This window comes from Pezoporus flaviventris, unplaced genomic scaffold (assembly GCF_033815535.1).
Source record: "Pezoporus flaviventris isolate CSIRO_AGI_PZ_B2104156 unplaced genomic scaffold, CSIRO_AGI_Pfla_v1 ptg000011l, whole genome shotgun sequence".
Classification (NCBI taxonomy): Eukaryota; Metazoa; Chordata; class Aves; order Psittaciformes; family Psittacidae; genus Pezoporus; species Pezoporus flaviventris.
This window is the reverse complement of record NW_026892559.1, coordinates 426,559-439,016: the sequence shown is the minus strand read 5'-3', so window position 1 is coordinate 439,016 and position 12,458 is coordinate 426,559. Positions and strand designations below refer to the sequence as shown.

At 44.5% G+C, this 12,458-nt stretch overlaps 1 protein-coding gene across 3 annotated transcripts in view; it reads left to right on the top strand.

The window, feature by feature from the left end:
• The window catches only part of GRIN2B (glutamate ionotropic receptor NMDA type subunit 2B), a 217,702-nt gene that overhangs the window by 133,476 nt on the left and 71,768 nt on the right, over window positions 1-12,458 (top strand). For all 3 annotated transcript variants that reach the window (XM_061450628.1, XM_061450629.1, XM_061450630.1), the window contains one exon: window positions 4,466-4,580. In XM_061450628.1, coding sequence (XP_061306612.1) covers window positions 4,466-4,580 — 115 coding nt within the window. The remainder of the gene's footprint in view (window positions 1-4,465; window positions 4,581-12,458) is intronic.

The window sequence follows — 12,458 nt, the reverse complement described above, 5'->3', positions numbered from 1 at the left end:
TTTCAATCGTTTGCCACTTGATGGTCAGAATCACCATTTGTAGGTAAATACACTGGTCCTAAACTCCCTTTTCGCTGCCCTTTGAGTCCATCCACCTTTCTGTCTGTCCATCCTTGTCCAGGACCAGGCCTGAGGGGCAGACAGGACCTGCTGCAGAGCAGGACTGATGCACTTTGCCAAGGCTGTTTGCATCAGCCCAGGCTGGGTAGGTCTTGCTGACGCTCAGTGAAGGAACATGGTTTGGAGCTGTGGGCACTTGTGCTGAAAAGTAGTAGTGTGCTTGTCTTTGCTCCTTTCCTGGGCATTAAGTGGGTCTGGGCAGGCAGCTATGTCTGTCCCTCATACCTCTGGTTGGTGGGCTTTTAATGTTCTCTAGGGGAAAGAAGAAGGCTATTTCACCATGCAGATTGTATGTGGTAAAGGCCTTTTGCTGCCTTCAATTCACTGCCCTTATGTTTGGCTTCAGTGTTTTGTGCTATAGTTTCCAAAAAAGCTGATGATCATCTGCATCCCCATCCTGCATTGCCCTCCACCTGCCTTTTACCCTGCAAATCCTCCCTGGCAGAGTTATCTCATAGCATTTCTTTCCTCTCCATCCACCTACACCATGCTTTTCCCTCACATACTGGACTGCTGAGACAACTCCCCAGTGCTGACAGTGGAGAGGCTGTTTTATTCATATGGCCTGTCTTATTCAAGGAAGTGGTCGATGTTAGGATAATCATGCCATTTCAGGCAGACTGCTTGTCTCATTGGCATGTAACAAGCACTGACTGGGTACAGGGGAGTGTGTGTATGCACACACGCTCATATATGAGGCAGGAATTGTGATGGGAATATCCAAATTTGCCCACCCTGTCAGGAGGAGGCGTTTCCAGCAAGGCAGGTGTAGGAGTGGTTAGTGCTGATTTCAAATCCATCTCCTTCAGAGCTAGCTGGGGCAGAGAAAAAATTGGTTAACACCCTCCCTGTCTTCCTCCAAGAGAGGAAGAAATGTGTCTGCCTGGCACATTTGCCTCTCCAGGCTTTCTCCATCACTAGATGAAACCATTTAAAAGTTCATAATCTCTCTGCTGATCCTAAATTGGCCATCTGATGTGGTTTTAATGCTCTATTTCCTATTCCAACCAGCCTTTGAAACATTCTCCATTAGAATGCAGGGCTGACAGCCTCACATTTAGGGAAGGTGATGTTGCCTAATGGTCAGAGCACAGGATGGGGAGTTGGGTCCCCCGGAGTCTGATTTGCTTTGTGCCCAAGGGCAAATCCCTTCCTTCTTTGCTCCTGCCTGCTAGTCCACACCAAGGGGCTCACAATGTCAGCCTGTTTCCGCAGTGTCATGGGTGTTTTGCTCCCATCCGGCTGAGTTTGGGCACTGTGGCCGCTTCATCTCACCCTTTCCATGCTTGCACTTAGCAGCTACAAAAATGCTCACATAAGAAAAATTGTTTGCTGAAAGGTGTTTCTAGCAAATTAAATTGCTTGTGTCTGCCTCATCATGTCCCATTTCTCTTTCTGTCTTGGAGTCTGAAAAATCATGGAATAAGCCCTTTGCAGACACAGTTTGATGTTGGGTTACCTCACCTGCATGCATAGCCTACTGCCCTCTCATTGTGCCCCTGTTGCAGCTAGTGGCTCAGTTCAGACACGCCAGGGAGTCTCCCAGCCACCTGACTGGGGACTAAGGTGTGTGTGTGGTCTGTAGGGAGGAAATACATCCCCCTGGCCAGTGCAAGCAGCGGTAGTGCTGCTGAAGCAGGGCAGTGCTGCTTCCGAAGGGAATGGCTCTTGCTGCAGTAATGATGGAGGGCAGAGCCACTCGAGTGTGGCTGCCTTGCAGCACACCGCTGACTTGGCCTGCCAGAGAGTCCTTCAAGCCCTGATGTTTTCTCATGCAGGTGTCCCAAGCATGAGTGTACCCAAGCAAGCCCTGCAGCTCCCTGTGTGCTGCTCTCAACCTGCGTCTCTGTGTAGGTGACTGGATCCAGCAAGCAGGAGTGCAGAGAAAGCTGGCGGGGGAGAGCCCCTGCTTCTGCACTCCTGCAAACTTTTGTAAGCGTGTTGCTAACGGGTTTGAGAGAAAACCCTCTGAAGAGTTATTGTGCCAAATTTGGAGACTCATTTCAGTCATTAAGGTGCGAAGTGAGGGATTTTAGTGCTGCTTTAAGTGTAAATCTCAGTGCAGCTCCAAGAATCAGAGTTGCTGATGATCCCTCCTGGATTATTATTAGTGGTTCTAATCTTCCCGGTGGAAAATGAACAGAAATGACACCCTCTTGTGTCATATCTGTTGCTGATTTCTGTGAACTCTTCCTGTCAGGCTGTGCAAGGGAGATTCCCATAGTGGCATCATTCTTGAGTGGTAGGGGAAAGAGGGCTGAGAACTCTTTAGTATTGCTTTTTGCTTAATTAGATATTGGCTCTGCTTTCTAACTAGTGACATATAAAACTGCAACTCCCATCAGGCTAATGGCATCCTCATCTTCTTGGAGCCTTACTTTGTCTTTACTCTGGTGGCCAATGCAGAGAAGCCATGAAGTGGACGTAGTTGTAATCTTGGTCCACTAGAAGGTCTTTCCCATCACCAGAGCTTTACCTAAGTCTGGTAGGCTGCACATGCCTGGCGGTGGTCTGTGCCTGGCATTGCTCAATAGCAGAGCAACGCAAATGACCAGGAAAGAAATGCCAGAAAAAAGCATGTTTGGCCTTGACATGGAATGGGGTTCTCTTGGTATTTGGGTGCTGAATGGGTCTGGCTTTTGGAAAATAATAGTCTGGCTTTGAAAATGGTCTTGTTGCAAACTTTTCATGCTGGGCTCCCTTATGGCTGTGCTTCTTAAGCTGTGCACGTTCCTTGGAGGTCACATGGACCAAGTATGGAATTTCCTTTAGAAATAAGCATAATTGATGATTACATTGGTAATGAGGACTAGTAGATGAGTTTGATTGATTAATGGAGTTAGGACAAAAAAGTTTGGGAAAAGGAAGAAGCTAAAATCATGACCTGCATTTTTACCTGTTTGAAGAAGCTTCCCTGCTACCAATGCTTTCTTTGGATTATCTGGGTGTTTCCTGTGGGCCCATAGTGGGAAAGTGTGAACTGACCGAAAGAACAGTTTGTTTGTTTTGTTTTTTGTTGTTTTTTGGTTTTTTTTTTCTTGAAATTGGTTCAAATTGAATTCAGAAGAGACAAAGTGAAGCTGAATATCATGAAATGTTTCCTGGTTTCATGGTGTAATAGAGCAAAAGAACCTCTCATGTCTGTAATGGAAATGTTGATTGTGTAATTTATAGGAGAACTGAGCAAAGCAGGGGAGGGCAGAGTCCTGGGGCTAGCCCTGCAGGCAGCTTGATCATCTCTGCCTCTCACAGTGATGCTACTGGTGCCAGAGAAGGTGTATAAAGGCAAAATCTACTTCATGCAATGGGATTGTGAACTGAAGTAAAATATATTAACAGGGGAAGCTGTCAGAGTGACACGGAGATGTTGAACTGTGAAATGTGTATTTGCCTCCCCCTCTTCCCCACAGTGTCATTCTGGATGGTCTGACAGTTAAGAAAACAATAGACCTGATTCTCATTTACAGCAACTTCACTTTAACATGCTCTCACGATGCAGCAAGGCTTTGAAATGAGTGTAGCTGTAATATCTGCCCACTTAAAGGTCTTCTGTGTTGCCAGAGCTGAGTGAAGAGGCCTTAGGACAAATAAGACTGAAGCCCAGACTGTTTAATAGTCCATTTGTACAGCTGACATGAGATACCCCAAAGGAGAATGCCTGGCATGGAAGTGACTTTCCAGACAAAGAGAATCATTAATGTTGGCTGCAGGGATTTGCAGGGCTGATCACCCTTTAGTTTGATCTTGCTGGGTGTAAGGCATGGCTCTTTCCCTAGGGAAAAGGTCTTTCACTGGGCTATCTCAACATCCACTGTTCCTATTCTAAGCTGCTTCAGAGGATCTGATGGGGATGGAGCTCTCACCAATGTGCTGCTCCTTCTTCTGCTCTCCACCGCTTTTCTTATCACTGCCTTGATATTTGGGCTGGGGTAGGCTGCCTCCACTGCTTCACCTGTAGCCATTGCTGTCCTCAACTGACATGTGAAATCCCTGTTGGAGAGTAAGCAAAGAATAGGCTGTGGAGTGTGTTTACATGGCTGATTTCTATGGATCCCTCTGCCCTCATGTATGTGTGTGACTCTTAGTTGTGCTTTCAGGAATTCATTAGCAGCCAGTGTAGGACATGGCTTACCTATCCCAGTCACAGAACTGGGGCAATTGCCTTGTCTGATTGTCCCAATTCCTGAAGTAATTGTCTTGTTTCTCCCACTCCCTTCCTTTTAGATTTTCCATTTTTTGCACTGTGCTCCTACATGCCCTATGTAAAATGCAGGAGGGAGGCAGACTCTCATTTTGGATTCAACTTCCAAGCATTAATGTTCTTGCTCTTTTCTTTCTCCTGCAGGTACCTGATCAATGTCACCTTTGAAGGCAGGAATTTATCATTCAGTGAGGACGGATACCAGATGCATCCCAAGCTGGTGATCATCCTTCTGACCAAGGAGAGGAAGTGGGAGAGGGTAGGACATGTTTGGTAATTCTCAAACTGTGTTGGGGGGAGAATGGAGGAAGGGTCCAGGCAAATAATGCCCCCCACCTTTCTGTACCTCTTATCAAGGGCTGGCAATCTCCTTGCATCCTGGACCACTGGTATCTCCAATACCCAGGCTGCTGTCTTCTCCATGCAGGATGCCATTACATTCTTCCATTAGCGTGCATAAAAAATTCATCAGCTTCCTTTCTGTAACCTCTGAATGTAAGTTTTCCTGCCTTTCAGAGAAGAGACCTCTCTGCCATGGGTTTCAATGGCAGAGGTAGAAAATATTTTGCTGTGTGGCTTGGAGGCAGTGAAGTTGTGTGCTAAATGACTGTGACTGAGCTACAGCTACACTTAGTAATATATGCCAGTGTTAACTTCATTGCCTGATATATCTGGCCGGTGTCATTTGCAATAGGATGGTGCATTAAGTAGGATGTGTATGTGAGATCATATCGAGTTGTTCAAAGATGCAAATTTGCATATTTTTGATTAATTTGCATGTAACCCAATGCACCGTTTTAGAAATGGTGTGGATTTTTGTGTTAATGTAATGCTTTGGTTCATTTCACCTCCCACGTAAATGTCAGTGGTCCAGGCTCAGAACAAGCACTCCCAAAGGGTTTGAATTGAAGTAGAGGGGGTAGTTTGAGGGCTAAGAAAATAAGATACAAAAAAAGTGATTGGGGTGAGAAGTCAGAGTGAAAGCAAGGAGAATTCAGCAGAATTCTCAATTCTCTCAATACCTATGAAGAGCTTGGTCTGAATGTGATCATGTGTATGGCTTAGAAAAATGCCTCTTTGCCCCATCAGCCACAGCAAACCTCTCCTTGGCTGCTTGTTCTATGCATGGACTTGCAAGTAGCCTGCACGGCAAAAGCCAAGAAGAAATTAATGGGGAAATAAGAATGAAATAAAGAGTTGTCAGAAGTGGATTCAGAAGAGGGCTGGAACAACTTTTGAAGGAGGCAGAAAAGCAATCGTTTTAGCAGCTGGCATGCACTAAGGTCTCCCAGTAATTGTAGAAGCGGGGAGAGGGTGAAAGGTCCCATCTTCTTCCTGGTTTGCAGGAAGAACTGTGTACCTCACAGTCTTGCTTCTGTGCAGACCAGATGAGAGTGTATGGTCTACGAGAGTCAGCAGACGTCTCAGTGGGACAGGAGTGTGAAGGAACATATGGTGTGGCATCAGCACTTGTGGACAACTCTTGGACGTGCTTGGAGGCAGGCTGGTGGGATATTGCAGAGAGGGTGGGCAGGCAAAGCTCACACTGCAGAGACCTCGTGTTAGGCTCTGTCCATCATGCAACTTCACTGAAGCTCTCCAGGCAAAGTCCAGGAGGATTTGTTCCTAGCTGTCACCAAATTTGTTCTCACAGAGGAAAATTCCATTATCTGAGCAGCAAAAAGAGGCAGTAGCAGCATTAAGTCCTGCTAGGGATTATTAGCATGGATAGTTGTGGGGAATTTGTTGCTGGAATGTTTTGCAGGCTCTGGGGAGGCAAAGATAAATGCAGTCCTGTTTTTACCCTGCCTGTGAGCCTCAGTGAGGGCTCAGGAGTTTCCATGAGTGGTAAAAGCAGTTGTTCAGTCTCTGATAGTGTATCTGTGGTCTCTCAGATGAACCAATTAGTGGAAAAGATGCTGGTGAGCTGGAATGTTGGGGCTAGACCTGGAACCTGCCTCAGCCTTGCTGTCTGTGGGGACTACTTGGCATCCATTAAACCAGAACAGCTCTTCATTTCATAGGAGCTGGACTGAAATGAGACTATGGTGAACAACAGTATTAGTGGTATGAAAATCCCATAGTATTTCCTGAACAGAAATGTTTTACCTTGAGTTGGAAGATCAGATTATTATAATCAAACTCTGAGCTGTTTGAATTTTACCCTGGCAAGTTGTGGAAAACACAATCATCTCCAACATACTCTAATCACAGCCAAATACCTTTCAAACTCAGCAGCTCATACTTTTCCTTCTTTATTTTTCTCCATTCAGCAAAAATGCGAATATTAAAATATAAGGGTGAAACAGAACTGTGTGGCAAAGATCATCATTTTGTTCTGTGTTTGCAGAGAGTCAGGCTCTTAGTCTGAAGTGGCGTTATGAGCCAATGTCCCAGCCCTTAACATCTGCTCCCAGGCACTGCCACAGTACAAGCTAGAAATTATTCATATAGTATTAACACACATTCCCAATACCTTTGTAAGTGCATTGCTTTGCAGTGTAAAATCATCCAAATTCTCACTAATTTTTGCTGAATTAGCAAGGTGCTTTGTCCTGGCAACTTCTAGTCAATACACAGAAGAAACCGTGCAAAGCACAAGAGAGTTCCTAAGTCAGACACTCAGACAGCAGGAGATGGTAGGTGAAAGGCTGCACAGGAAACACCGATTCAGTCCACCTGTGTGCATTCACTATAGCTGAGTCTTTAACTACATCGCTGCACACTTTTATCCATAATCGGATGCCGTGCCTGGAAGGAACATCAAGAGGTCGTTTTGTCCCTCCCTGTGCCCAAAGGAGGGATCAACTAGACTGAAATTATTCCTGATAGATGTTTGTCTCACCTGTTCTGAGAGCCCTTCGATGCTAAAAACTCCATCAAATCCTGAGGCAATCTGTTCCATGGCTTCTTTCTCCTGCAAAGTTTTTCTACTGTCTATCTTAGATTTCCCTGATTGCAGTTTAAGCCCATTACTACTTGGCATCTCTCTAGTGGACATAGAGAATTGTTGATTCTCTTCCTCTTTTTATCTTCCCTATGTATGTTTGAAAGCTTCTGTCATGTTGTCTCCCAGTCATTTCTGCTGTAGATGAATCAAGAACTTGTTCAGTCTCTCCTGGTAGGTCATGTTTTCTAGTCTTCTGATAATTTTTATTAGTCTCCTCTGGATTTCATAACACAATTTGCTGCTCTGTACAGCTTAGAGCAGTTGATTCTTGAAAGATAGCAAAATACATTGTGCGAAGTGCCTCATGGTATATATACATATGAAGAAATGCTTTAAAACAGGTGTGATGCCTTCCATTTTCTGAGCAGCAAGGATGCAGTGACTGAACTGTTTCAGGATTTCAATCTGTGATTTTTTTTTAGATTTCGTTTTTTTTTTGTCCCAGTTTGGGCATAAATATCTTCAAAACCTCACCAGTTATTTCATAACAGGAATTCATTTTCCAGAAGAGCTACAGCTGTCCCCAGACTGATGATCATAAATCTCCTCCTGCATCCTTCAGACAGACTGAGGCCTTGCTGGGCTAACAATCATGAAAGAACATGTAGAGCAACCACTTTCTGGAACAGGGCAGTAACCTGAGCTCTTCTGCTCTTGTAGCCATGAGTAACGATTCCTCTTGTGATAAGCAATTGTGCTGTTTCTCATTCACTTTTCTATTCTCTGCTCCTTAGGGGCAAAAGGCTGCATGCCTTCCCTCACTACCTTTTAATCAGCTACTTAGCAGAGCTCTTTGCTTCACTGGCCACATAGCCTAGGTGTATTTAAAGTGCTTAGGTGCCCCCATTGTATTTATCAAAGAGGGGCAGATATGCAGATGGAGGTGGTAAAGGAAGTCCATCCTTATGTCCCATGAAAGGCCCTGCCTCAATAGAGTGATGAACTGAGGCCAGAGATCTTGCAGGGTGAGCCAGAGACTCAGTACTACACTAGGTTTTGTGTCTGTGGGGTGTAATGTTTTGTATGGGAAGAGTTTTTACCCAGCTTATACTTTACTAGCTGCCTTACTCCTTTGCTCTCCTATAATCCCACACGTGATGAAGACTTATTTATGTCTTTACAATCCCTTTGTGAGAGATGGCAAATGCTGCTGTCCAGTTCTTGTTCACATCCACCTTCTCTACTGAGGCAAGGCACAGTGGACCTGTTCTATTAGCTCCCAGATTCTCCTATTTGCTGCCTCACGTTCCCCCAGCAAATACGGGGATGATTCAAATGTTGCTATGTCTGAGGACCTCTTTGGAATTCTTTCTCTAATTTCTAGTGAATTTTGCATCACTTCTATCACTAGGTTGCTTTCAGTCTCTCAGTTTTACTGACGTTCCTCTGCCTCTTCCCTTAGGTGTGTCACTGGGGATTCAGAGCACCTTTACATGTAGCTCATGACATCAACCTCTTGTGCCACCCCATAGAGCCTTTGATTTGCAGTCTCCCTGGGGTATCTTTTACCATGCAAGCTCCAGGAACTCCTGCTCCTGGCTGGACAAGCAAAGCTCCAGATGATGGGTTTGGTCAGGGTGTCACTACAAGTCATCTTAGAGGAGGACAGATGGAAAACTTATGCTGAAAGATTCATTCTTCCTGCTGCATGTGCTAATCCTCTGCCCCTATCAACTCTCACCCCCATCAGCAGATGAAATGTTTGCCTGCTGCTGCTCCTATAATTATGAGCATTTGACTTTTGAACTCTTGAAAATCAATTAGCAGCATCTGTTCTGCTTCCTTTAGCCATCAGTGTGGCCATGATTACAAATTCACCGACAGGCTGCTCTTAGTCTGGTCCTTTACACTATTGCCCACGTTAGTGTTCCCTGAGAATGGGGCCATTTGCTGTGACATGCTGTCAGCTGCCTTGGTGACTATACACTTCCAGTACTTCCTAACACTGCAACAGGGTGAAAAACGGTCCCACGGCTCTCTTTCACATGGCACTTCAAGTGATACGTTCAGCCTCAGTCATAGTCCATAAAAGGTGTGTTTGCAACTTGTGTGACCCTGTCCCCTGCTTGGGACAGAACTGTGTTATGCCCATCCACTCTTTGGAAATGTTCCCTCAGGATGTGGGAGAGAGCTAGAGAAAGGAAAGAAGAGTTTAGAAAATAAAAATAGAAAAAGAAGTTTTGTTTAGCAAGAAAAAAAAAAAATAAAAGAGGAAGGGGAGCAAGGTAAATCTTTGGACGCCTAAATCATTGTTGAAAAAAAGGACATTATGGTCAGTTGCTTTTCATGTCCACAGTAAGCAGAAAGGAGAAGACATCTTGCTAAATTTTCAACCAGAAAGATTTCAGTTAGATATGTAAGGAGATGTATAACCGTTAGCATGGTGAGACATGATGAGGCTCATTTGCTAGTGAGGCTCATTTGTTGGAGGATACATAGAAAAATATCCAACAGCACTGGGTCTAAATCTATCTTGTCCTGCCTCAGAGCTGGTGGATGCAGTAAGTGATCTCTCGTGGTTCTCTGCCAGCCTACACTTCTGTGATTAGATGAACAAGTTGAACCCGAAGTGTTTCACAAGAGACCACTTACTTGATAGAAAAGAAAAACTGGGTTATGGACAAGCTGATCAGCAAAAACTTCAAGCCTGGCCCAGTGAGGACATAATTTCTGCAAGTTTCTACCATGTACCTTTTGTATGAGCAGGCAGTTGGCGAATGAAGGCTATTGTGGATGGCTGCAAACAAAAAGTCCTTATGGAGGGACTTGTCACCCCCTGCAGTCTCCAGCTTTGGAAGGCTGATGAATGCCACAGAGACACTGAAGAGTCTGTAGCTTTCAATGATGACACAGCTTTCAAACCTGGTCTCAAGTCTTTCTATGCATTAAAAGAAGTATTCACTGTCCTTTCTTTGTGTGCTTCAACGTCCCAGTGGCAGAAATAAAAGGAAAGGAAGGAAAAAAACCTGAAAATCTAATCACACTCTGTGTGGTAGTGGCCACTCCATGAAGAGCCAATATGAATCACGTACCTGTTATACTGCCTAGCAGGTGGAAGGTTTTAAATTTTTTTTTAATTTCATTTTCTGAAGGAGACTTTTTAAAAAGAAGAGAACAAGAATGTAGGGTATTGAGGTAAAGTCTGCAGCTGTACAAATCCAAGCACCTTTTTTGAAGGCTTTCCCCTGGCTTTGGAAAGATGACATTTTTCTTCTTGTGTTGTCTGGTGCCCACCTGAGCAAGCCTTTCTGATCACTTATACGTGCATGCACAGGTATGCTTGCGTTTCTGGGGTAGAAGTTACTGCCTTTGGTCAGGTTCTGTTCTCCATGTGGAGTTCTGGTATCTTGCCAGCATGTTCAGGGACTTCAGAGAGGAAATGTTTCTTTATCCCACCGACTCCTTTTACAGTGAGACAAGATCGGATTGTTTTTGCCAATCAGTCTTGTTTTGCTAATTTCCCTGTGTACATGGGGATTTATGACTCATTGTCCCTGAGGAGAAATGGCATAGGAGTTTATTTAAACCTACTCAGAGCTAGTGACTGATTCTGTTCCCATAGAACCAGTTTTCAGAAGGATATAGCTTCACTTAGGGCAGATGGACTGTTCTGGATTTAAGCACATATAGCTGAAATTAGAATGGGAGTCTGTACGTGCATTTCCCCCCTTGTTTGTAAAGTGTTCTTTCTGGACACTTCTCTAAGAGACTGTAATTTGCTGAATCTCTTGTTTCTCATTAGACAGAAGTCATGCATCAAAGAATACATATTTTATGGATAGCCCACTCACAAGTGAGTGTCCCTTAGATACCTGATCTAGGTCACATCTGATGGGTCTCTTGATGACCCTGATTCAATCAGACAACCAGATGGCTTTATTCTGCACCTATGCTGCACCGACTGCCAGGATTTGGCCTGGCTTCTCACATTTGTCCGACATGTAACTGTATGTATTTATGGCTAATTCTGGCCATGTTAATCTTACACTGACTCCTAAGGAGAAGGACAGATGCAAGTGCCACACAAAGCTTTCCTTATTAGGCGATAAATGGAACAATTGTTGTGAAAAAGCCTTGGGGACATGCTGATGTATCTTTGCAGACAGATAGTATCAGACCATCAGATTAGGTTACTGCATCCTGCAGTAATGTACCAGTCCATCTCTTTGGCCAAAGAGAGCACTAGTTGGGTGTCTCCTCCTAACCATTATATATTATGTCAGTATAAGCTGTTTGATTTCTTTGCCTTTTTCTGAAGTGATTCCTGACTTTCTTTGATTGAATTTTGGAGTGTATTTGCATGATTCATGAGCCTGCAGAAAAATATTCTGGCTCTTTTCCACCAGGCCCTACTCCTTGGCTACCAGAGGGAATTCTTACATTGAAAAAATAACAGCTTCTTGGAGAGACCTTGTCCTCTAATGCAAATCAAGTATTGGAAAATCTAGAGAACTTTATTAAGTTCAGGCTGCCTCCTACCTTTTTCATGCTGGTGTAGCTGATGACAGTGATAGCAGCCATCTGACCTTTAATGGGGTTGCCAACCTGACTCATCCTAAGGACTGTACCCAGTGTACTGTGATAACACCTTTCAGCCATGGGAGAAGACTGCTCTTGCCTTGGTCAAGTTCTAGATAAGGGTTGTAGTCTGGGTCTTTCTTCCATCTGACTTGTCCATGCCACATAGTGAGGGGTGTCACTGTTCCTTCTTGCTGCAGTCACCTCTTGTGCATCACCATTGCTGTTCCCAGTACCCACTTATGGACTTGGGACTCTGGTCTGAAGGGAGCCATGTGAATGCTAACCAGAAAGGTGGCTTCTACCCCAGAGTGGTTACACTTTAATTAGAAGACAAAAGGCAGCAGATGGGTACAGATGGACCAACGGGGGAGTACAAGAGAACAATCAGACAACATTAGTCAGCATGGTAGGCAGCAGGCTTTACACACCAACTGCCTAACTTGTTAAGGCTTTGATAGGCAGCAGAGGATTATAGCTGGCTTTGTGCATGCTTATGGGGGCCTCACTGGGAGTGTGAAGGGCAGATGGGGGAAAAGCAATAAAGGTGCTTTTGTGTGCTTGGAGAGCTGTGGCTGAAGTGAAACAACTTAAAGATACCCAGTGCTGCTGTAAAATTTTCAGTCTTCTTAATATCCAAGGGGATAATCCTAACTTTACAGAGGATCC